General features: G+C 50.0%; 8 protein-coding genes across 8 annotated transcripts; 6 read left to right on the top strand and 2 right to left on the bottom strand.

The window, feature by feature from the left end:
- Window positions 1-343: 343 nt before the first annotated feature.
- Window positions 344-1331, bottom strand: BO97DRAFT_405522 (60S ribosomal protein eL21). The gene is made up of 4 exons (XM_025695207.1): window positions 1223-1331; window positions 1080-1147; window positions 957-1004; window positions 344-843 (listed from the first exon to the last, which is right to left on the bottom strand). The coding sequence occupies exons 1-4, from the start codon at window positions 1256-1258 to the stop codon at window positions 519-521; spliced, it is 477 nt and encodes a 158-aa protein (XP_025551313.1). The 5' UTR covers window positions 1259-1331; the 3' UTR covers window positions 344-518.
- Window positions 1332-1513: 182 nt separating this feature from the next.
- BO97DRAFT_368775 (40S ribosomal protein uS4) lies at window positions 1514-2611 on the top strand. Its single transcript, XM_025692712.1, has 6 exons — window positions 1514-1543; window positions 1611-1648; window positions 1725-1743; window positions 1820-1918; window positions 2002-2235; window positions 2291-2611. The coding sequence occupies exons 1-6, from the start codon at window positions 1530-1532 to the stop codon at window positions 2463-2465; spliced, it is 579 nt and encodes a 192-aa protein (XP_025551314.1). The 5' UTR covers window positions 1514-1529; the 3' UTR covers window positions 2466-2611.
- On the bottom strand, window positions 2608-3900 carry BO97DRAFT_390374 (uncharacterized protein). Its single transcript, XM_025693764.1, has 3 exons — window positions 3532-3900; window positions 3234-3453; window positions 2608-3152 (listed from the first exon to the last, which is right to left on the bottom strand). The coding sequence occupies exons 1-3, from the start codon at window positions 3751-3753 to the stop codon at window positions 2731-2733; spliced, it is 864 nt and encodes a 287-aa protein (XP_025551315.1). The 5' UTR covers window positions 3754-3900; the 3' UTR covers window positions 2608-2730.
- A 147-nt stretch (window positions 3901-4047) lies between these two features.
- On the top strand, window positions 4048-5693 carry BO97DRAFT_368783 (uncharacterized protein). Its single transcript, XM_025692713.1, has 2 exons — window positions 4048-4353; window positions 4425-5693. The coding sequence occupies exons 1-2, from the start codon at window positions 4220-4222 to the stop codon at window positions 5569-5571; spliced, it is 1281 nt and encodes a 426-aa protein (XP_025551316.1). The 5' UTR covers window positions 4048-4219; the 3' UTR covers window positions 5572-5693.
- Window positions 5694-6269: 576 nt separating this feature from the next.
- Window positions 6270-7339, top strand: BO97DRAFT_390380 (uncharacterized protein). The gene is made up of 4 exons (XM_025693765.1): window positions 6270-6508; window positions 6587-6719; window positions 6790-6847; window positions 6965-7339. The coding sequence occupies exons 1-4, from the start codon at window positions 6438-6440 to the stop codon at window positions 7252-7254; spliced, it is 552 nt and encodes a 183-aa protein (XP_025551317.1). The 5' UTR covers window positions 6270-6437; the 3' UTR covers window positions 7255-7339.
- Window positions 7340-8176: 837 nt separating this feature from the next.
- Window positions 8177-9814, top strand: BO97DRAFT_470394 (uncharacterized protein; the record flags this gene model as incomplete). Its single annotated transcript, XM_025699939.1, has 9 exons — window positions 8177-8288; window positions 8335-8363; window positions 8394-8589; window positions 8625-8664; window positions 8725-8781; window positions 8828-8858; window positions 8901-8989; window positions 9041-9358; window positions 9796-9814. 9 exons carry the CDS (start codon window positions 8177-8179, stop codon window positions 9812-9814), a joined length of 891 nt encoding a protein of 296 aa, XP_025551318.1.
- Window positions 9815-12069: 2255 nt separating this feature from the next.
- Window positions 12070-18269, top strand: anxc4 (annexin ANXC4; the record flags this gene model as incomplete). The annotated part of the gene is made up of 6 exons (XM_025697685.1): window positions 12070-12578; window positions 12631-13734; window positions 13942-13948; window positions 15588-16148; window positions 16227-17903; window positions 17958-18269. 6 exons carry the CDS (start codon window positions 12070-12072, stop codon window positions 18267-18269), a joined length of 4170 nt encoding a protein of 1389 aa, XP_025551319.1.
- Window positions 18270-21148: 2879 nt separating this feature from the next.
- gta1 (glutaminase GtaA) lies at window positions 21149-23653 on the top strand (the record flags this gene model as incomplete). Its single annotated transcript, XM_025697686.1, has 8 exons — window positions 21149-21342; window positions 21421-21713; window positions 21790-22232; window positions 22291-22874; window positions 22933-23135; window positions 23189-23332; window positions 23384-23519; window positions 23575-23653. 8 exons carry the CDS (start codon window positions 21149-21151, stop codon window positions 23651-23653), a joined length of 2076 nt encoding a protein of 691 aa, XP_025551320.1.
- Window positions 23654-23900: the final 247 nt, after the last annotated feature.

Genomic DNA, 23900 nt, shown 5'->3' on the forward strand with positions numbered 1-23900 from the left:
GGGATTGCGGCGATTTTACAATGGGTCTACAAAAATATGAATGTAGCTCAGACGGTAAAACATGGCTCGAATGGGGCGATCCTTCTGAGACGTGCGCATGCATTAAGTCAGAGCATGTGGCGCTTGGAGGACCGTCAAAAAGCATCGTGATCGGCATTCCCGACGGCATAACACGGGATATATCTAGCTCCGAGTGGACGGGAAAGCCGATAGAGATCAGAGCCGGGATGGAAGTATCGAATCATCTTGGCTAGTTGAATGGTGGGCGACCGCCAGCGGTCCTCGTAAACGTCCAAAATAAACCAGAGCAATTCGATAACAAGGCGGAGGTTTCGATGGGAGCTTTGAACAAGGAAATGAAAATTTTGTTTTTCTTTCATTCAGGGGAATCTATGCACAAGATCAAGGTGTGCTAGTACACCCGGGAACCTTGCTTAGCTTCATCTCAATGCAAAGGTTGCCCCCAGATGTAAAACCCAGAAACACCAAACAACCGCAAACGACCAGATATCATCCGTTTAAATGTGAGTGTCGTAGGGGATGGGGGTGATAGTCTCGGGAGCGGAACCCTCAACGGTGTGAGCCTCGCGGGGGCCGACGGGCTGGCGCTTAAGGTGGAGGTGGACACCCTGCTCCTTGGCCTGGCGCTTCTTCTCGGCGTTAAGCTTGACACGCTTGATGAAGTCCTCACGGGAGCGGGAGTGCTTGACGTGCTCGATGCGGACGTTGATGCGCTTCTCCATGTAGCGGTTACCGACGACCTTGTAGAGGAGGACACCGACGGAGGACTTGGTCACGTTGTAGACAACACCGGTCTTTCCGTTGTAGACCTTGTAGGGCATACTATTCCAGATCTCAGCAAACCATTCGATAACAGTGGCGGAAGAGAATCGAGTGAAAGTCGTTGATGTCGGACTTCTCAAGATTGTAGCGGGCGGAGCGGAACTAGTACTGACCCCTTCTGAACGGCACCGTTAACCTTGACATCGACGATGTCACCAACCCTATATCGCAACTATCAGATCCTGCAAATCACATATATATCGGTGTTTTCGGCGGAAAAAAAAGGACGGGCGTACCGGTAGGTCTTCAGGTAAGTCGACAGGCGAATCTGACCCTTCTCCTTGAAGTTGCGGCTGAAGGCATACTGGAAACTCGGTCAGCGCGTGCGCTCCGACCAGCGAAAAATGGTGCTGCACGAATCCTGGAAATATCGACATACCCGAGTACCGGCTCTCAAACCGTGCGAGTGACCCATGTCGGCGGTGTTGGTGGTGCTGGTGTTGAGAACTTGTCGACGTCGAAAAAGTGCCTCACTCTGCCGCCCGTCGCGATGGTGTAGACTTCTTCGGGTAGGTAGTGTGCCCGTTCTCCGCCGTCGAGGGCTAGCCCTTGCACTAGTCCGGATATGGCTCCACCTTCGCTCGCTTAGTCTCCATCTCCAAAACGCATCTTCATCTTCCGAACGTCTGCGCTCATCGTGAAGTTCGGTAGTACGACAATATCGCGACAACGCGCAATCAGCAGTCATGGCCCCCGTCCCGTGAGTATACGATCTCCGACCAAGAGTCGAGATATGGCATTTTCTAACTCGAATTGCTGCGATGTAGCCGCGTTTACTCCAAGACCTACAAGGTCCCTCGTCGTCGTAAGTAGCCTTATCAGCTGGGATTAAAAAAATCCTCAGATATCTGGAAGTTGGTCATGTGCTAATATCAGTATAGCTTTCGAGTCGGCTCGTCTGTTAGTACTCTCCGGCCACTGATCAGAAGCGTGCTTCTGTTTATGTCGTGTGTTCCTGTGTCTAATTATGCTATAGTGACTCGGAACTGAAGGTTGTCGGCGAGTACGGCCTGCGCAACAAGCGTGAGGTGTGGCGTGTCCAGCTCACCCTGTCCAAGATCCGTCGTGCTGCTCGGTATGCGACCCCTAGCTCGAACTTCACCTTTCCGAATGCGACCGCGCGACGCAAACTCGACCCAAACGCTAACCTTGACATAGTGAGCTCCTCACCCTCGACGAGAAGGACCCCAAGCGTCTTTTCGAAGGTAACGCTTTGATTCGTCGTCTGGTCCGCATTGGTGTCCTCGATGAGTCCCGCATGAAGCTCGATTACGTTCTGGCCCTCCGCGTTGAGGACTTCTTGGAGCGTCGTCTTCAGACCTGCGTCTACAAGCTTGGCCTGGCCAAGTCCATCCACCACGCCCGTGTCCTGATCAAGCAGCGCCACATCCGGTATGCGTCTCCTCTTCTATCTTGAACCTCGACCTGCGCTAACCCTCATCAATAGTGTTGGCAAGCAGATCGTCAACGTGCCCTCTTTCATGGTCCGCCTTGACTCCCAGAAGCACATTGACTTCGCTCTCACCTCCCCCTACGGTGGTGGCCGCCCTGGCCGTGTCCAGCGCAAGAAGGCCGCTGCTGCTGCCGGCGGTGCCGGTGAGGAGGAGGAAGAGGAGGAGTAAGCGATTAAAAACTGGAGTACGGACGGGTTTCGTTAGCGAAATTAAAACTGCGGGGCTCCTTTATGGCTGCAGCATTGCGTTTAACGTCGTACGGTCTTGCAATACCATGAATGAACAAATCACCTACGGCTCACTTCTGAGGCCCGACTATCTTTCCTATGTAATTGCGAGTGGTCGTGGACTTAGCATTCTTAATCATGTATAAAAGTGTATGGACGAATGCCGTGTCCGCCAATCCGTAGGCATCACTCATCTCAAACACATCTTATCCTTCCACCCCAACCAATTTCTCCAGCGTCTCTTCTGCGCTTCTGTACCATCTTCCCATTTCCTCAAGCCCATCGCTCTCTCCCTCTTCCTTCTTCCTCTGGATTTCCTGTGCCTGTGCTATGGCGTCTGTCTTCCGCCGTTCTAGAACACTTAATTCGCGCTCCACCGCCTCGGCTTCTCTAGCCTTGCGGGGCAAGACATTCTGGACGGCTGCAAGTTGTCGATCAAGCGCCGCAAGCTCGGCTTCTCGTTCGGATAAAACGCTCAGCGTGGCCGGTAGGGGTAAGTTTTGTGACGATGATGCATCGGCATTAGTTAATTGTTTGGCGCGTAATTCTTCGATGGTTGACTCGAGATTTTCGATGGATTCTGGCAGCATTGAAAGCTGAGTCAACTGTAGTTGCACGTTTTTGTATCCTGCACGGCCCAAAATCGTGTTAGCTGCTTCATATCGCAAGGCAGGCTGGCAACAATCAATGCGGCCGTTTGAACACTCACGGTGTGCCAAGTCCCTGCCCGTCTTCTCCATTGCTTCGGTCATAGCCCGGACCTCCTCTTTCCGTGCGCGAAGTTCTGCTTTCACTTCGGCTAATTGCGTCTCCAGTTCAACGTTTTCATTGTGACCAACCACCAGAGGAGGATCGCCCACGATTGCGCGAAGGAATTTCTCCTTTGTGACCTGCTCCACGTAAGAGAACCGTAGCTTTGAGAATAATTCCTTCGGGCAAAGTGTCAGCATATAAATATTCCGTTCCAGCCTGTTGGGCTCGTGGTAGGGCTCTTAATGGGCTCGCACTTTGTAATGGCTCAAATCTGCCTCCAATGAAGCAGGGGTCGGGTTGTCGACGGAAGAAACGTCCGAGTGGCGCTTCGAAGGGGTTGCGTTCTGATTCTCAGCAGCCGGAGAAAAGATCGGTTCGCTGATTCGTATTATATTCAGTTGCGTCTTTAAGCCGCCGTTGTCTTGTTCCAGTTGTTGGAGTTGCTTCCGCACTTCTGCGGGGTTCAGGTCGGACATTTCTCCCGTCGCAGATTCGACTTTATGACAGCTTCAATAGTAGCAGGCGAGAATGTTCTTCGGACCTAGTGGTCAGTTCTATGAAAGTTGTGTCGTACGAGAGCTTACTCGATGATTCTCCGGTCTCTGCTGTTGCGCGTCGGCAGAATATGCGGAGGTAAACAGAATTGTTGACTCGGGACCCACTCACTGTCTTATCGGGGCTGGGCGGTGACGCCCCCGCCACTGCAATGCCGACCAGTTGTTGCCGTTCGTAGCTTCCAGGCTGCAATTGTCTGCTTCATCGTTTTTCACAGGATAGTCAATGGACTCAATTGACCTCATCATTGGTTGTCGCTGAATGCAACCTGAATTTGTTTTACTTTTCGCTAAATTTATATTATATCAGCCCCGCTTCCAAAGATAATGCAATTTGCCCCGCTCGTCAAATCTGCTGCGTTCCCCACTGGTGACACTGTTTGATATTATGTCTTCCAACCCAGCGAAATCACTCGGTGCGCTCGACGACGATGACTATGTCGCACAAGTCCTCGCACGCGAGGCGTGTGATAGCTCCTTAAAATACTCCGCACAAGGCTTGGAGGCGTATATGCCAAGAAGGTGAGTGACAAAAGTCTCGCGCATCGTTCTCAGTGGTCAAACAAGCAGGGGCTGACATACAGGCCTGCAAGACCTACAGGCGCCGCCCCAAGACCAAACACCCGGTTTCTTCGAAATATTATCAAGGAGACAGACAGCCATAATGCGGCTTTGAAACGGAAGGAAGAGAGAGAGGCGAGGGAGCGCATGCGGCAACTGAGAAATCAAGCATCTACTTCATCTCACGATTCAAGCCAAGGGAATCGTCGTCGGCGTGATTATTCTTCAAAAGATCGACACTCGACGGAAACCAGGAAAGAGCGCGACCAAAGACACAGCTCTTATCGGAGGAGACATAGGAGTCGGTCGAGGTCCACAGAACGAGATCACTTGCGCAGCAATCGCAGGAGACACAAGGATGATGACACTGAATATAGCCGGCACTACGAGTCGAGTAGAAGTCGACGATATTGGTCATCTTCACAATCCAGAAGTCGATCTCCACGGAATGGTCGAAAAACAAGCTCGAGAAGTTACCGCCGGCACTACCGTACGCGTGATGAATCACAGCCACGCTCTCGATCTCGATCCGTCGAAAGGTCGGACAAGCGCAGACTTACAGACAGGGAGAGGGGGAGTCACCGCAGAGACCATGAACGTCATAGCCCCAAGAAGCACCCATCGTCGCGCGAGGACCCATTAATACGTCTTCCATCAACTAATCGAGGTCAGCTATCAGAGAGCGAGTCAGATCCGCTAGAGGACCTTGTTGGACCACTACCACCAAAAGAGGATGGCTCAAATGAATCTGCACCGATCCGTTCACGTGGTCGAGGTGCTTATAAACCTAATATGAGCAACATTGATGCTCATTTCGCACCCGACTATGACCCTGCTACAGACGTGCAGCCAGAAGAGGATGACCTACAGTCCGGTAACCGACCCTCTCGTAGGCACGTTTCCGGCCTTATGACTGGTGATGATGACTGGGATTACGCCTTGGAAGCTATTCGGGACCGTGCTCGTTGGAAGCAGAAAGGCGAAGAGAGGCTCCGAGAAGCTGGCTTCGGTACGGACTTCGTGGAGCGTTGGAAAAGCAATACTGCCTCCAAGCCTGAAGCTGATTCCGAAGGTAGACTGGAAAATGTCAAATGGTCCAAGAAAGGTGAAGGTCGGGAGTGGGACCGAGGTAAATATGTGGATGAAGACGGACATATTGATGTGAAAGCATCCTGGTAGGTAGCCTCTAGCCTGACAGAAGATGGTCGTGGGATTAGCACGGTGTCATAGCATTACTCTTATGGCCATATTCTAGTACCGAGTAGTTCTTATTCTCGATCATAGAATAAATCATGTGAAACCTCACATGTATAATCACAAGTAGGACAGAAAATTCCATTCCTGATTCCAATTGTAGCATTACATCAGCGTCACAGGAAGTAGTTCATATAGTAAAAACTACTAAGGTAAAGAGGTGCCCGCTCCACCCGCTTAACCGATGTCCTTAGCTATGATATGAATATATACAGCTGCTCGTACTAGCACTGCGCTGCAGAGAAGGTTAGAAAGGATCTGCGAACTGTCGGTAAGAAAGAGAACGCCGCGGCAGACGGCAATCTAAGTGAAATTTGTTCATGAGAGTTCAGCCAAGAGCATATTTGTAAGCTGCAAGTAGAGCAAAGAAGGTTGTCATGTCGGCTTGTCTCGATCGATGTAACTGATTGCCAAGACGCAAACCCACTTCAGTTCCGCACCTTGGTCATCAGTGCGGAATTGTCGCAAGAGCTTTGCAAAATCGGTCACTAATTGCCTCATCGCAGCGCTTCCATAGTGGTCGAACAATATTCACAAAGATCGCCTGATTGGTAATAAGTTCTAGCTCTAGTGAGACGCTTGTAGAGACATGAAGAATAGATATCATCATCATCTGATAGATACACGGTGTCCGTACATACTCGTTGGAAATTCACACCCGATTTGTCCGCTTCCTACACTGAGTTTACTTGGCCTATATCAATTGGCACCATTCCCCGAAAATAATCAGCTGAGACTATCGCCGAGTGAATTCTAGCAGTATCATTCAGCAGCGTTATCCAGGTTCCCATATGACGGATCAGTTTGCCTTTACATACTCTTTCCCCCTCGAGGGGTACGAGAATTTGGAGCCGCTCCCGGAGTAAGTGCCTTTATTCCTACAGATCGGGGTTCGAACAGTCATCTCCGAATTTTAAGTGCTGAGGAATTATCTCTGAAGGGAGCGAAACGAGGACGGAAAGTCTTTTAAGAACCCTCAACATGGAATCCTGAGCAAAGCATACGAGGAGTTTCCCGACCCTCTTACCAAAGGCCGCCGCGGAGGATTCGATATACATATCTATCATTTCCAAGTACGACCTACACCATAAAACCCAGCACAATGGTATACGATTCTCGAGAACTCACTCGTGTCTTGCCCAGAATAATCCCGACCAAGTCTTTTTTGCCAGAGCACTCTGGGAGAGAATCCGACGTGAATGTAAGCTCGTCCACACCAGCTTTGTGATTGCATACGGCCACATAGAACCAATTCCGTGGTGTGGCCTTAACCCACAGAGTATATACCTTGGGGATAGAGCTGATCATGCTCGTACAGTTCCCGAACTCCGAATCTACACTTTCTTCGATCGACCCATAGGACCGCATCCCGTGGCCATGTTCGAGGTCAACCTGTTCACTCCAGCACAATTTGGGGCATTCGTTCCCTGGCTCATCATAAATCGAGGACCACTGAGCGCGCTAATTCATCCGAATACCGTGGAGGCAGAGGAAGAGCGGAACCATACACAGCGTGCTACTTGGTTAGGCGAGCGAATTCCTCTGGACTTACAATTATTCAAGTTACTCAAAGAGAAGGAGAAGAGAGAGGAGTTGAAAGGTGAATGAGGAACTTTTAATAGTAGCAGGAGCTTTGAGTGATAGTTTATTTTCGATACAATGCACTGCGCATAGCATAGCCCGGGAGGTTCAGAGTGTGATTACGAAACGAAATCTTGATTTCAGATCATATAGTAACGAATAAAACAGAAGATTTGGGCTTAACAGTTCGTGGAATTGTTTAATGACTACCCGTGTGAGGTCACTTGATAATGTGCTAGTACCCAGAATATAGGTCATCTGCATAAGTTTGTGCTGGCGAGGTAGGAAAACTTGAGGATGGTGTCTTCCCTGAAACACCAGAGCTGGCATACCAAGGGTAAGCCGTCTTACTACAGGTCACAGCAAGTCTCACGGGGTCCCACCTTCTCAAGGGCAGCAGGGTGTGACCTTGAAGATCGCCCACTCACTGTTTAAATTCAAGTTTGATTGGCCAAATGCGCCCTACACCAAGCTTACTTGTAAGTAGCAAGGTCCATTTCCTTGTTGACTATGCATGATATGCCAAAGCCCGGTCTTCCTGCGACTAGGGAACCTGAACGGGTAAGTTACGGCATAAACAGTTCAACGACGAAGCAAGACAGACATAGTCTAACCCTGACCCTGAGCGCTTGATTCGGAGCTGGAGAAAAAGCAATGATTTGATTATGACATCCCATCAGCTGCCGTAGCTCCTGGCTATGTGTGGATTGTGAGATTGAACGATGGGTGTAAATGAACATCGCACACTCAACCATGTCAGAAGGTCGGCCATCGATATGCGACCCCATATGACAGGACAAGATATGTTCTTAATGTTGCAAGTTTATCGTAAGCGTTTAGTGATGAGAAGATCGCATTACTTTGCTACGGTTGCGGAGGGTCGAGAAAGAAACCTTTTAATAGACTTGATTGCCCTCTAAGTCTTATGATTCCGTTGCCGCACGCCAGCATGTGGGAACTTCTATACCATTTACCACCACTCGCCGCAGAGAGCAGCTTATCGGGCGCTTCAACCATCGGTCTCGCCGCGACCGCTATTCTGACATGCGTGATAGAATATGGTGAGTTGTACATGAAGGAGATGCACTCGATCTGATCATTTCATAGCACCGCTTGTCTGGTTACATAGCCAAGATGTATACAGGCCATCCGACATTGGATAACAGCTAATGCACACCATCCCAATGGTCAATTGGACGTCTATCCCTGGATCACAATCGCCGTTAACTCTGGACGACCTCGCAAGCCTCAACAGTATGGGCAATACCAGTGTGTATCTTACATCCAAAGAAGGGATTGATGCAAACCCACAGCCACATTGGTTTTATGGCGTGGAGCCAAGTGTCAATGGCGTGACTGAAGGTGCTGTGTCATCGAATATCGTCGTTCGCGACCAGTATTTGGAACATTGGATGCCTTCTACTTTTACTTTTTCGCGTGAGTTAAGCAGATTAGGCCGAGGGAGGTACGCTTCGCGGATGCTCAACAAGATCTTAGGTACAAGCAAGGCAACACGGTACTGGGTATGCAACTCGGCAACCATGTCGGGGACTGGTAAGATGCCTATAGTCATGATGAATTGTGGACTAAAGCGCGATAGGGAACACAACATGGTTGGCTTCGAGCAAGGAGTTCCCAAATCGCTCTGATATAGCCAACACGCTGGCGGACAGGCCTTCACCTACGACGCAACAGAGAAAAAGGGAAAGAGGCCCATCGCATATTCTGCAAATGGGACACATGCTGTATATGCAATTGCTGAGTATGACTCTTGTTGTGCCTCGATTTACAAGCTCATAGCATTCTTCACCAGTTCTCATGATCATACTATCCCCAATTTCAATCTTCCCACAGGGTTGATAGTTGACTACACAGATCGGGGTTTATTGTGGGACCCTGCTCGAAACGCGTATGCATATAGTTACGATGCCACGAGCCAGAAGTTCCAGCCTTATGATGCTAGCTTTCCAGTTAACTGGCTCGAATACAATGGTAAATGGGGGAACGATGCGTTGCCGGGCGGACCGGAGCTCTTCGGACAAGCAAAATATACCGGTGGCCCGAATGGCTCCAGGTTCAAACACCTCGTTCGATCCAAAGTATGCCCGAGAAGTCCATGCACGATTCTTCCGTTTCGAATTTGGAGCAAACCTGAGATCACCAGCGAAAGATGACTGTCTTTTTATGGAAACCAGATTTTATCTCAATGCAGTATGGTAGGAGTGATGATGACCTCTGAGTACTTAGAATCTGACGCTGGACTTTGAAGGGAGGACATGTGGAGCCTGAGACTGTCTCGCTCTCCATGCCGAGGGCTGGAAAATTCGATGGCCGGTATGGGGAGAAATTTTGTGATCAGGCATGTCACCAGGGAGGGTGTGATTCAATCAATATGCTATTTGAGCTCTAGGATTCTCAAACAATAGCTCTGCTACTCACAAACCTAAAATTTCAATAAGCTGAATATATGGGTGCAGTCGGCTCCGTCCCTGTGCTGCACTTGCCCGGTCGCATTGAGTATGTTTTGGTCCCAAGGCATGACTCAGGGGCTTCCCTGGATGTGGGCAGGAAAGCGAGAATTGCGTGAGTTCTTCCTAGCATGACCGATGCTACTGAGTCAAATAGTTCTGTTTCTCGAGTGCAATATCCCTACCAATAAAAGCAAAAAGCAGACAACGAAGTGAATCTGCTAATATCATTAGTCAGGACCAGCAGCAAAATATCCGCCGTCTCTGCCCACGTAAGACACGGGCAACTCGGAACGGAAAGTGCCCTCCCCGCACTAAGAAAAGGGGCGGCTGGATGGGGCAGGTGCTGGTTGAATGAGCTTCCCAGCATCTAATTCCATTTTCCCTTTTCCCGTCTTACGCTTCGGAACATAAGTCTGGTCTTGATGGAGAAATTGGGTGATTAGGAAAAGGTCAGAATCCGGGGAAAGGGAAGAATCGAGAATTGACAATAGGAGGAATGTACGCCAGATGCACGAGATAATCAAACAAGACTCGTGTGGATTCGTAGAATGACAGGTCCAGAACGGTATCCACGTGTACAGTACTTTATGGAGTTTTGACCACCGCCTGATTATCAGTCGAACGTGAAGGGCCACCCTGGGCCCCTCGGGGAATCGAGAATCAATACATGGTATCGGAGGCGTATTGTCCGGCAAGCATATCGGCTCCAATTTGCGGCTCAATCGGTCCTCACTGCATGAACATTGGCTATTAATATAGCTGAACGTATCTGAATCAATCATCGCAAGCTTGATCGACTGAGCTAGCGCGTCCTGTGTTTATTTCTCTCAGCATTCCAGTTGCGATTGAAGTTAAGTCATGGCGTGATGCTTCATTCCATTTGAACCAGCGCTTCCCTGACATACACACAAATTCCGGGTAATGAAAACTTACCACTCGTATGAAAAGTGCAGCCGTACAACATCGGACTCTCGAAGAGAAGAGAGAGTCGATAGGCAGTAGCTGTAATCAATCAAACGGCTTGCCCCTCCAGCATACGAACTAAAACCCCAACAGTTTAGAGACTAGCAACCTGCCCTAGACCAAGTCGGTACGGAGTCAAATGCAACTCAAGTGTTCACTAATCCCAATCGAACTTAGACCAATTCGCTGGGTGGGGGGCGAGTCTGGAAGAGATCGAGCTCCCCTACCGCTTTGCCCCTGAGTTTCGTCCGGCTTAAAAGCTTCTCGAGCTTCTCCCCGCCTTTGTAGACGTTCAAAAGTACCTAGAGAAAAGACAAAAAAAAAAGAGAAGCCAAGAAGGAGAAGAAGCAAGAGCGTGGAAAACAAACCAGAGGAAGGCAATTAGACACTATTGCCACAAACAAGACGGGACTTCAGGCAGGTCTTCACATCCAGTTGGCTTGGGGAAAGGCAAACGTGCTGCAAAGCCTGTCAGTTGAGCTTCTGTATTGCGAAGCAGAAGGTTCAGCATCAGCCCAGTCCGAATACAGGTACCGCGTCGTCTTTGCCCAATCTCACTGGTCGATCATCATTGATCCTCAGCTCCATCAGGCAGCCTTCGCGACGCTCTTCTCTGACTCGGGGCCAACCCTTCATATCCGTTGTATTCCTTTTCCTTTCTGTTCATCTTGTCCCATTCCAATTGTATGCGCCGCTTTAGTCGGACGCTGTGAGCCGGCATCGCTTCCAGAGGTCCCCGGGTAGGATCGAATCGCAGTATTGACGTGTTGTTTGCTGGTCTCCGCAACCATACTGCCTGTTGTTATCTTGCAGTAGCAAGGCCTTTCAATTTGACGATTCACCTGCTGGACTTGTGCAAGTCGATTGGACTAATCACGTGGTCGCTGGATTTCTCATCTCACTTCTCGGACCAAACGGCTGTGTACACAGTTTCTAATCACGGAGTCGATTATCTTGGCTTTCTTCTTCGGTCAATTGTCCCATCGTTGCGTGAAGAGGTTAGTGCACTTGAAGCGAAATTAGAAGAAAAGTGAAGCCACCCATCGAATCAGGTACGTTGGTCATTTCACAATCCAGAGGCGGGAGACCCGTGGGAAACCAGAAGTCTTCGGGTCAGGGGGTACAGCTCATATTATACTATGCGAAAACACCTCTCTAGAATCTTAACAACTGACTGCAACTGACAGCCCGTCCAGGTGAATTTACCAGCTGAAACCTTCAAGGACCTAGTCTGTTTTGAGCCGACAGAGAAATTTCAGGATCACTGGAGTGAATGAAATAAGCCCGACTATATCTGAGACACGCATCATTCCCAGTACCCCACTTCTGTTTGGCTTTTTGTCCCCCGATTCGTGTTACAGCCAGTCAAGTGATAAGAGAAGCCGGAGGTTACCCAGAATAAAATCCGATGGCAAGCACATCAACAGCACCCCGGACTCCGGTTCGGACTGAGCCTTCCGCTGTCGCCGCAGAAACAAAGGATCAACGCAGAACGTCATCTTTAGGCTTCCTTCGTCGCTCCAAATCAATTGAACTGTTAGGTGAAAGGAGACCTTCGGCGAGCAAAAGTGGCAAGCCAATGCCGACGGAAGAGGACTCCCATCATCAACGCGCTTCAATGCTATACCATCAAGCTCCTCGTCTTCCGGACCTGTCGCCGGCTCCAGTCCTGGAGACATTCGGTGGCGAATCACCCCGAGACACCACTGCAGCGCCTCCCAGCCAGTCCCCCGTGCCCCGACCGCAGGCCGTGTCCCGCAGTGCAATGAGCACGCCAGTGAAGCCAGAGAGCAGCGATCCATACGCACGCGCGGAAAGCATGGCACACCGTGGTCGTTATAGCTATGCGAGCAGCGCTGTCAGCTCCGTCAACAACCCGCGCCGTCTACGGCGGCGCAAAGATCCTATTCCGTACAAGTAAGTTGCCATCATCTCGACCGACTCGAGGCCTCGTACTGATCTACTTTAGTGTTCTTGTCATTGGCGCGAGTAACTCCGGCAAGACGTCGTTCCTCAAATTCCTCAGAAAGTCTTTGGAAATGCCACGAAACAAGCAGTCCATCCGGCAGCCCAACGACATGGAAGACCAAGATAATGAATCTGCAGCTGGGGAAGGCTACTCTCCCTCCTATCTTGAAACTGAAATCGATGGCGAGCGTGTGGGGCTCACTTTTTGGGACTCACCAGGGCTGGAGAAGAACATCGTTGATATTCAGTTGCGTGGAGTAACAGGCTTCCTGGAGAGCAAATTCGAAGAAACCCTGAGAGAGGAAATGAAGGTCATTCGCTCACCTAATGCTCGAGACACTCACATTCACTGCACTTTTCTGATTCTCGATCCGGTACGCTTGGATCAGAATATAGCTGCTGCTGAGAGAGCAGCGCACGGGACCCCAAGATCAACCGACTCAACCATCATTGGCATTTTAGATGAGAGATTGGATGTTCAAGTTCTACGTACCATGGTAGGGAAGACCACTGTTGTCCCACTCATAAGCAAAGCCGACACGATCACTGCGGCGCACATGGCATACCTGAGGAAAGCTGTTTGGGAAAGCCTGAAGAAGGCCAACATCGATCCTTTGGCAATCCTGACCTTGGAAGACCAGGAAGAATACACATCTTCGGAGAGTGATGATGATGATGATGATGATGATGATGATGATGATGAGAAATCAGAGCAAGACGAGGGAATCCCTAGGCCTCTACGCGCTCCCTCCGAACGCAGCCAGGACACGCCCGACTCCCAATCCGTTCCTCAGCTTCTACCTTTCACAACTTTGTCTCCCGATCTGTACTCGCTGAAGTCTGCAGACGAGCCTATTGGTCGTAAGTTCGCATGGGGCTTTGCTGACCCGTACAATCCGGAGCACTGCGATTTCCTGAAATTAAAGGAGGCTGTCTTTAATGACTGGCGCATCGAGCTCCGCGAGGCGAGTCGTGTGGTGTGGTATGAAAGATGGAGAACTAGCCGCCTGAACCGTAACATCGCCACATCTTCTGCTCCCCCCAAAGAAATCGCGCAGAAGAAGACATACGGAGGGAGAACTGGACCCGATCTCCGTCGCTTCCAGTAATCAATGCAGTCTCTCGACCTTCACTCACTACTAGTATGATTTGCGTTTCGCGGAAATTGTTGGGCTCTATCTACTGCCATTTCTTTACATCTGCTTCACTTGGCTAATATGTTGGTTATTCGGAATCCAACCATATGCACCATCTTCCCTAGATGACGACTTGAATAGCAGCAGCCTTCGGCTCCCGGCAAACCCAACGAAAGCACACGTGTTGGTTCGACCATTCTGACAATCAGAAGCAAGCATATTTTGTCCATGTTTTGTATATGCTCCGAGATATCTGAAAGGTCAATCCATGAAGTACTTCCATCGAGCCATACTTTACAAAGTTGGCTAGCCGAGACACTGTGCCCAGGCTATCTGTCAATCTTCCCAAAAGCGTCGCCAAGGAACCGCCGAGCTGAATATTTCGCATACACTTCTTCAACGTTTGATACTATCTTTAGGTCTCCCCATTCTTGATGTGATATTACCCCAACGCGTTGATGTCTCAGCGCTGCTGCGTTATTTCGGCTCAGTACCTACCTGCTTGGTCAACTTGCCCCATTTTGTTCTTCACTGTGAAGATGTCTCCACAAGCCATACCCAATTTCATTCCTTCTTTGTATCTCTGATGATCTTCTGATCCCATTCATGTTGAAGTTATCTTTTCATGCTAGTTCAATAGCCCGTAGCTTGCGCCCACGCCCACGCCCCGGCTTGTTTGTGTCATGCTTTTTAATGTGATGTTTAGAAGCTACTCGGCGGATAAGGCATGCTGAAGTTCATGACCTCTGTTGTCGTTTCACTGGCAAGGCGCGAAGTGTCAGATCTCGATCTCTAAGAGTAAGCTCGCAGCCCATTGTTTGTAATCAGTTTTCTGTAGTACGGTGAGTAGAGCACCTACTTTTTTATGGCCTGATAGAAGCGGTGAATAAATCGCATTATCACGAACAACAATGAGGATTTGAAAAGATTATTCAACCTTGAACTTGTGGATCGGCTCAGTCGAATTTGACGAGGGCCAATGGCGGGAATCTGACCAACATCGAGTTGAGCGCCATTCGACGATACGAAGCGCTAGTCCCGACAAACACTGAGGGGCTCAGGCGGCGGATGGATTCCGGACCCCAAGGTTTAATGAACTGCTGCTATTCGTGAAGTCATAAGAGGATTAGACTACCGCCCAGGGTGGACCAGCATGGATGGCCCTCAAGGCTGCAGAAGACGGTGTGCGGCTCCAAAGAGCGCAGACTCTCTCAATTGGAGGGCGGATCTTGCGATCTTCAGATAGTACTGCCGCATGGTTCTCAACAGCGCGAAAGGATAGCAATAAATGTGGAAAGCGCGCCAGTCCTTCTGAGGAGTAGTAATGGTTAAACTCGAATCGAGTGTCGCTAAGGGCTGTCTCTTTGCACTGTTGTGCAGGAAGAAGAGGGCGACAAGGCAGCGCAGCCCCGCGATCAATACTCATGCGGACTTGATTGATTTCAGCTGCTCAGCTGAACTCTCGACACGATTTCCAATGATCAGTCGCTGCATTCGCCAGCCTTATCCTCCAATTACTAGGGAAAAACATTGTCACCTAGTCTTACCTTCTTTCACCTAATCTCTTCTCTTCCTTTTTGACTCTCTGATCTGCTCCGTTCCTGTCATCATATCAGCCCTTCCCCGTCATTATTTTCTCGGTGCTCCACACCAGCTGATCGTTGTGCCTTCAGTCCTTTTCTGCTCGTACTCCGCCCAGTGGTACATCGCTTTGTTGGTTTTCGGTCTGCTTTTCTAGCTTCCTAATCTTCATCCCAGCGTCGGTGGGACTCTTGCTCTACTGTCGCAGCGGTTCCTAGCTCTTTGATCCATGTCACTCCAGGCGGGCGACCCACGGTCGCGAGGCCGTTCCAAGTCCCCAGGCGGCCGTATCCGCGATCGTTCCAAATCTCGCGACACTCAACAGCCTTCAACCCTCGACCCCAAGTATTTGTCTTCCGCTCATGCGGATGAGAAGTTGAGGCCCAGATCTAGGAGCAGAGGCGCTGCCCCAGGTAATTTTTACCGGTCAAGTTCTCGTCATGGCTTCTCTGATAGCCGGGATCACTACTTAGGCATCGAGCACGGTCGTGATTACTACTACCAATCTGACTCAGGAGAAAGCAAAGGTGCAAAGCGCGACTGCAGATACTCTTCTTCCGCTCATCGCCGCGATGCGCGCTACGATAGTTACTCGGAGAACTCATATTCAGACTCGGAGGATGATGCACTCGCTTACGGTGACCTTCCCAACGATGACCTAGAGCGCAGCTATTACGGGTATAAGGGTACAAATCGTGCGGCATCGCCGCGCCATGGTGGTGCCATGATGTCTGGTGCGCTGAATCCGGGCGTGCCTGGAGCTGGTGTGTCATCGCGCTTGGGAGATGGTATCAAGGAGCAGGTGCCTGGCAGTCATCCTAGCTACGCAAGACCTGACCCATTTAAGTATGCCACGCAACCTCAGCACCCTCATGTTCAGCCCCATCCTTCGCATTACGGTGATCCTATCGCTTCGCACACCCTATCCTCCAAATGGGCACCGATTCCTGAGTGTGAGCGACCGGGCTTTGTAACCCCATTGTCGCAGGGACACGGTCAAGCGATGCCTGGGGCGTTTCCAGCCGGCTCTACACAGCCTGATATGCCTGCCACCACCGCTGCAGCTCCAATGCCAACGTACAGATATGTCGATCCAGAGCGCACGCAAAATCCTTACGCACCGCAGAATGGTCGCACACCGTCAATGTCTGCCACCAGTGCATACACAGCTGGAGGGGCCCCTTCAAACCACCAGCGGTCTGCATCGAGCGATGCGGCGGTCAAGCCTTCATATGCTGCGCCATCTCCGTTTCAGTATGCGCAAGTTGATCCCAATGTGAAATACTCATCCAAGAGCGCAGGGAATAATGCTGCCAAGCCACCTACGCATCCCGCAACTCCTCAATATCCGAAGAGTGGTGGCACACAAACCAATGAACCGCCGTACAGCGGTGTTAAATACGCAGCTGCTCCTCAGTTTGCCAAAAGTTCATCGACTCGTCAAGGAGGCGGTCCGCAGTACGTCGAGATTGCACCTGGGAACCGTACTGTCAGCCGACCCCATAGTCATTCCGTGTCCTCAGCCCACAACCTCGCAGTAGTTGGCCCTGATCCGACCCAGCGACCGGCAAGCCCGCTACAGGAGCCCTACAAGGGGACTTACCAGAGTATTTCGCCAATGCCATCGCCTATCGTGATTTCGTCACGATTGGATGACGACGTTTCAGACTTAGAATTGGTGGGTACTAGTTCAGACGAGGGAAAAAGGGAGCACAAGCGCAAGAAGAGCAGAGATGAGAAAGATCGTAAGGAACTGAAACCCGACGGTGCGAAACGGGAGAGTAGCCGAGTGCGGCACGAACGACATGGGTCCACTGGACCTAATGCCCTCGTGGTGATCACTCCTGGCAGCAGTCGAAAACGTGTCACTTTTTACGACGCCGGTCCCGATGCCCTGGCCCTGCAGCAGGCTCTATCGCATGCTCGACATGTCGACAACAAGACCCTTATCAAGGTGCTACCACATTTGACGAGCGACGAGATCTTGGACTTGCGGAAGGAGTACAAGAAACACGTCAAGGTACACGGGAAGGGGGTGAACTTGGCTAAGCATGTTCGGCTTTGCCTTGGTAATAGTGCTTTTGGTAAAGTATGCTATGCCACTGCTCTGGGCCGTTGGGAATCCGAGGCCTATTGGGCAAATTGCTACTACCAGTCAAGCACTTCTCGGCGTGAATTGCTGATCGAGTCCTTATTCGGAAGGACCAATACTGAGATCAGCGAGATCAAAGAATGTTTCCGAGACTCGCGATATTCGGACAGCTTGGAAAAGTGTATGAAAGCCGAATTGAAGGCGGATAAGTTCCGGATGGCCGTGTTGCTTGCACTTGAAGAGACTCGACAGAGCGAACGTGATCCGCTCGACTCGGAGCTTGTTGAACGAGATGTGCACGAGTTACACCGCGCTCTAGTCTCGCGCCATGGGGGTGAGACAGCGATGATCTACATCATTGTTCGTCGAAGTGATAGTCATCTTCGGGAAGTTCTGCGCGCTTACGAGAAGATCTACGAGCGCAATTTTGCTCGGGCCATGATGGCAAAATCACAAAATCTTGTGGTAGGTTTACTCTCGCCGCCGCTCCAGGACCACGCTGCTAATCCATTTTCATAGGGTGAGACACTTGCACATATTCTTAACGGAGCTATCAACCGGCCTATGCGTGATGCTCTTCTCATACACCAAGCGCTGCGCGAATCGCGAACCGGCAAGGAGCGATCGGAGCTCTTGATCTCGCGTCTGGTTCGGCTTCATTGGGAGCCCCGACACCTGGAAAAGGTCAAGAACGAGTTCCGCCAGCGCTACCGCGAGCGGCTAGAGGATGCCATCGCGGAAGAGGTGCTGACGACCAGTGGAGGTAGCGAATGGGGTGAATTCTGTATTGAGCTAGCTCGCAGCTCTAAAACTCTCGTCGGCCGTGGCTGAGATATCAACTGTTTCGGAAAAGTTGCTCATTTTGTTTATTTGGGTGGAACAACTTGGAGGCATAATTTTGGGGCTTGACGCGTAATGAATGATGATTATGTTTATATCACTAATGTGACATACCGAGAGATGCTAACTTCTCGAGACACCGGGGTCGGACTGTTGTAGGGCCGTAGGTAAATCCTTACGCGACATAGAGACTCTTCGATCTTTCTGGCGAAGCATCCAAAATTAAGCTCCGGAATTCTCATCTAAGTACTTCCAATACTAAGCCGCGCATTTCATAGTGCTAGCGTCCAAGCTGAGATATTTTCAACTCTACAATCTTACACTACGGTCATCTGTCATCGTCGTGGCTTGGGCAGCCCCTCACCAAAGAAGCTTATTCCTTCCACACTTCTGACGACGCACGATACAGAGATCAACACCAGTGGCAACTTCTTATTACGACTGCTCTGGTTTTGGACGTATTCGTGGTTCTCGTTGGAGTATAGTCATACCAACTCTTCTGAGTCAGACGGGTCTGCATCTAGGGAAAGATGGGCTCACTTGTGCTTTGTGGCAGATATAGAATACTGGTCTAACACCCCGAGCCATAACTCTGGAGTTCGTGAGCTTGCTGACAAACGGTCGAGTTTGAGACGATATTTGCGCGCATGGATGCATGCTATGGCGATGCCATGGGCAAGTCTGATAAGCAACGCACATATAAGTATTGCCAACCGAAAGGCTCTTGGCTTCTTGGATATATTTAGTGTCTCTGGTCTGGCTAATCCATCTGACTATGCTTATGATACAGTTCAAGGACTATTGGGGGCCATCGATTACAGGTCTAGTCGCATCCGCTACGAGCGGTTGTTGCTCAGGGCGTATTGATTCCTTCGGCCGCGAGGGCAAACGCGGTCATATCGACATATTCATTCGGGGAGAGATTCTCCATGAAGAGGATTCATTTCTGGATGATCGGTGACAAGTAGGTATCTCCGACTTGTGAATGAGTGGCAGGCGGTTAGCCGAAATGCCATGCCTTGGAAATTTCAGGATCTTCATTGTACTGTATATAGGTACGCGTAAGATTCACTTTATCATATTCAGGAAATGACACAGTCATTTATTTGAACTCGTACTAATCTCCAAATTCAAGAAAGAAAACAAACCCACTATTAGTGCCTTCTCAGGTGGGCTTTCAGTAATCATCTCGGGCTGGGACATAGTCACCGGTCATGTTCCGAGTATATCACAAGACGCGTCGCTGGAATAGACTCGACTATCGCAATTAGGCTGAAAATAATCTCCGAGGGGAAATGAGATGCGGAGAAAGAACGGAAGAATCTGAGGCTGGAGTGAGTCTAATTTACTCAAACGTCAGTGAGGACGGGTGACTTCGAGAGCTACTTACTTTGGCCCATTTGCTAAGATCAACCTTTTCCTTCCCGACCAAATCTGCCGCTATCCGAGTCGAGTCCAGTCATCCTCGTCCGGCCTATCTCCGACCATGCAGACATCCTGCTAGTTGTCAGAGTCACACTGCATCCATCCGCTGTATCTTGTCTCCCCGCTAGCGCAGCCCCCCGATTCCTGAACGCAGGGGGAAGCCGCTAGAAACTTCGATGAGGGGAAACCATTGAACTATTCTACTTTGCTCCCATTTTCCTCACATGATGGCATCACAATTGTCGGTCACATTGAGCTGTTAGACTTCAACTACCAGAGGGCGACCCTGACGCATGCTGCATTGCCCAGAGGGCTTTAGCTGAGGTTTTTTCTTGACTTCAAATGATACTATATGCGAGCAAGATCATGGACGAACGCATGGCCGACCCCCGATGCTATCGCACCTTCTCCCGGGGTAATTTCACCTGCAGAAAGCCGGCTCTTCAGATTGAGCATCCGCTGGCACTTACTAAACTATTGATTGCTAGTCATGTACGAACCATGTCATTTCCTGCCGTTTTGAGATGGCCTTCTTTTCTCAGAGAGGAGCTTTCGCTTCTCCTCTTTGTGTCTGTCTCCAGTTATGCCTCCAGGGCTCTACTCCACTGGGATGCAGTTCATAACATTTCTTGTCCCCTCATCATCAAACTCACTATCATCATGTGTCACCCGTTTAACCTATTCCTTATTATTCGGTCGAGCTTATGATACTGTCACTCGTTCAGACACTCATTTGCAAAAGTAGTCACCTGCCCTGATGCCCTAATGAGATGGGGGTTTGTCTGTTTTCCAGCACGGATATGCTCTTTTGAGCCTCAGTTCAAGGCTCACCTGGACCATGTTACAAGCATTCCTTCACAACGCTTGAACAGTTCGCGTTGGGCCGTCGATTAGCTTCTGGCCTGGGTCGGCTCTGCGGTCTCAGCTCCGCATGGAAGAGAGCGGGTGAGACCGGATGCCTTAATTAAAGCTTGCATGGTAAGTTTTGATCACATTCAGCCATTGCTTCTATACCAGCAAGCTTTTCCATTTCTGGCACGGCGAGCAATGCTTTTCGGAGATTTGGATGCGCATGGGGAGGGAAGGGGGGCTCCTTTCTTCCGGGTTGTGGGAGGTCAGACGACGGTTGGAGGCATTGCATCACGCATCTCCTGCTCTCTCAATGAAACTTGCTAGATGTAATTGAGATTGACGCAATATTCAGGAGTGTCTGCCCTGAAGAGCCCTTCAAATATCCCCTCCTTTGCCGCTGGTATGCTGGCTCGACCTTGTGCATAAACGTTCCTGACATTCCAGTTCAGCATTCCAGACTCCACATTCGCCATCACCGCTGCAAAGTCTTAATCTGTTTTGTCATTCTCCTCTCGGTGGACGAAGAGACACGAAAGATTTCATAAATAGGAAGGGTTATGCTCCTAGTCTGAGTATCTGGTGGCCAAATTACAATGACTCGGTTTGTCTTAGGCTTTTTAGTGACGGTGCTGGTCTCTTATGCAGGGGCCACGTCCGTCTTCTCTCCTGCTCGGCCTCCAGCATTACCCTTGGCAGTCAAGTCGCCGTACCTAAGCACCTGGCTTGCTGCAGGAAGCGACGGAGGTAATGGAGGATATCTGGCCGGGAAATGGCCAACGTTTTGGGCGTGAGTGCTTCTATCTGACACGTTTGTATTGTTACGGGACTGTCAGCAGATGTGACTGACTGCTATTTTGCGACTTAGTGGACAAATCAATGGTTGGGCTGGTATGATTCGCGTCGATGGCACCGCTTACACTTGGATGGGGTTGCCTGGAACCACCACGGTCAACCAGACTTCTTATGTTTACACATCCACGAAAAGCATATTCACCATGAATGTGGCCGACAAAGTGCAGATGAACATCACCTTTCTGTCCCCAATCACACCACATGATCTCAAAAGACAGTCGCTCATTTTCTCTTACGTTGCTGTCGAGGTTGCATCGCTCGACGGCGAAGCTCATGATGTGCAGGTATATGCAGATATTTCGGCAGGTAAGTAGATTCCAAAGAAGACCAAATCAGATTAGGCATGGTGAGATTAGTGTTATGGGTATCTGACATTGATTAGAATGGACATCGGGGGACCGCACAGCCACTGCAACATGGGACTATGGAACCACCGGCAACAATGTTGCATACCACAAAGTCAGCCGTCAGACCCCACTCGCTTTCTCTGAGACAAGCGACCAGGCGGACTGGGGAGAGTGGTACTGGGCAACAGATGAGAACGAGAGTATGACCTATCAGTCAGGGAGAGATGTCGATGTCCGTGGCGCTTTTACTACGAACGGAACGCTAGGTAATTCCAAGGATGCGGATTACCGCGCAATCTCGACAAATTGGCCGGTGTTCGCATTCGCTCATGACTTGGGGTCGGTCGACTCACCGGCCGCAGTACTGTTCTCCATTGGGCTGGCCCAGACCGATGCCATGCAATATAACGGAACTGATAACGGTTACGCCCCATTGCCATCGCTCTGGACAAGCTACTTTAGTGATGGCCCTGCAGCTGTAAGTCCTGGATGAACTGGCACAAGTTATTCAAGACACTGACGAATTATCCACCAAGCTGGACTTCTTCCACAACGACTACGAAACCTCCTCTTCTCTCTCCACTGAATTGGATAACAAGATCGCAGCCGACTCTGTAGCCGCAGCTGGTCAGGACTATCTTACCATCACTTCACTTACTGTCCGTCAAGCTTTTGGCGCGACCCAATTGTGCGGCACGACAGCGGACCCTTACCTCTTCATGAAGGAGATCTCTTCTGACGGAAACATCAATACTGTGGATGTCATATTCCCTGCCCATCCGATATTCTTGTACACGAACCCAGAGCTTCTGGACCTTCTACTCAAGCCCTTATATGAGTTTCAGGAGTCTGGAAAGTATCCCAACTCTTATGCAATGCACGATGTTGGGAGCAACTACCCTAACGCGACTGGCCACGCTGACGGTAAGGATGAGGCGATGCCTCTTGAAGAGTGCGGAAACATGGTTATCATGTCATTGGCATACGCTCAAAGGGCGGGCGACACGGCTTATCTTGAAGCCCACTATGACATGCTGAATAGATGGACAAGCTACCTGATTGAGGATGCGCTTTATCCATCAAATCAGATTTCCACCGACGACTTTGCTGGTAGTCTAGCGTGCGTGTTCCACCCTTCCCCCTGACAACTTTTTCAGCAGGTGCTGACTCAGTTATAGAAACCAGACAAATCTAGCTCTGAAAGGGATAATCGGCATTAAAGCCATGTCTGTTATCAGCAAGAGGACCGCCCACTCTTCTGAAGCTTCCAACTATACAACCATCGCTCATAGGTATATCCGGCAATGGGAGAAAATCGGCATTGCCCACAATGCGAACCCTCCCCATACGACACTTTCATATGGCGCCAATAACTCTCATGGTGCGTCCAATCTGATATATAACTGAAATGGGATTATTGACTCAAGAACACAGGTCTTTTGTACAATCTTTACGCTGACCGCGAGCTGGGACTCGACTTGGTACCGAAATCAGTGTACGAGATGCAGAGTGCATTTTATCCTACGGTACAGAATACCTATGGAGTACCGTTGGACAGTCGTCACACATATACCAAGGGTGAGCCTAGTCAATCCTATCATGCTGAACTTCTTCTAAAGCATTACGCAGGTGACTGGGAACTGTTCACTGCCGCAGTCGCGTCAACCAGCACGAGGGACATGTTCATCAAGCTCCTTGCAAACTGGATTAACTTGACTCCAACCAATCGAGCTCTTACTGATCTCTACGATACCACTAGCGGAAAGTGAGTATGAACCGGCGACAAACTTCTAAGAACTTATCCTGACTAATGTCCCTAGCTATCCATCAATTACCTTTATTGCTCGACCCGTCATGGGCGGCGCTTTCGCTCTTCTACTCCTCAATCAGGGCAACTGATTCACTCACCATCATATATATCCATTTAACTCCGGTCCGCGCGACTGTCATATTCTGTTTGAAGTCGTCTTTGGTTCTGTGAACCGGGCCAATTTGCTTCCTCTATGCGTTCGGACGTGCAGGCCACTCGCTGCGTATCTAACTTTGGAACTGTTTCATTTTTAGCAGAACTTTCTGTTTATCTTTAGGCCAAGTTTATATTTCCTGTTGCCGGCTTGATGGGGCTTCGGAGGCCGTGGCGAACAGA

Source organism: Aspergillus homomorphus, assembly GCF_003184865.1.
Source record: "Aspergillus homomorphus CBS 101889 unplaced genomic scaffold BO97scaffold_18, whole genome shotgun sequence".
NCBI lineage: Eukaryota > Fungi > Ascomycota > Eurotiomycetes > Eurotiales > Aspergillaceae > Aspergillus > Aspergillus homomorphus.

Coding starts and splice junctions, on each gene's coding strand:
- BO97DRAFT_405522 (XM_025695207.1), bottom strand. CDS start 1,258: ATGGGTCACTCGCACGGTTTGAGAGCCGGTACTCGG. Junction 1,148..1,222: donor GTTTGAGAGCCGGTACTCGG/GTATGTCGATAT, acceptor CCGAGTTTCCAG/TATGCCTTCAGCCGCAACTT. Junction 1,005..1,079: donor ACTTACCTGAAGACCTACCG/GTACGCCCGTCC, acceptor GTTGCGATATAG/GGTTGGTGACATCGTCGATG.
- BO97DRAFT_368775 (XM_025692712.1), top strand. Junction 1,919..2,001: donor AAGATCCGTCGTGCTGCTCG/GTATGCGACCCC, acceptor ACCTTGACATAG/TGAGCTCCTCACCCTCGACG. Junction 2,236..2,290: donor ATCAAGCAGCGCCACATCCG/GTATGCGTCTCC, acceptor CCTCATCAATAG/TGTTGGCAAGCAGATCGTCA.
- BO97DRAFT_390374 (XM_025693764.1), bottom strand. CDS start 3,753: ATGTCCGACCTGAACCCCGCAGAAGTGCGGAAGCAACTCCAACAACTG. Junction 3,454..3,531: donor CAGATTTGAGCCATTACAAA/GTGCGAGCCCAT, acceptor CTTTGCCCGAAG/GAATTATTCTCAAAGCTACG. Junction 3,153..3,233: donor GGGCAGGGACTTGGCACACC/GTGAGTGTTCAA, acceptor TGGGCCGTGCAG/GATACAAAAACGTGCAACTA.
- BO97DRAFT_368783 (XM_025692713.1), top strand. CDS start 4,220: ATGTCTTCCAACCCAGCGAAATCACTCGGTGCGCTCGACGACGATGAC. Junction 4,354..4,424: donor GAGGCGTATATGCCAAGAAG/GTGAGTGACAAA, acceptor CAGGCCTGCAAG/ACCTACAGGCGCCGCCCCAA.
- BO97DRAFT_390380 (XM_025693765.1), top strand. CDS start 6,438: ATGACGGATCAGTTTGCCTTTACATACTCTTTCCCCCTCGAGGGGTAC. Junction 6,720..6,789: donor TACATATCTATCATTTCCAA/GTACGACCTACA, acceptor TGTCTTGCCCAG/AATAATCCCGACCAAGTCTT. Junction 6,848..6,964: donor GGAGAGAATCCGACGTGAAT/GTAAGCTCGTCC, acceptor ATGCTCGTACAG/TTCCCGAACTCCGAATCTAC.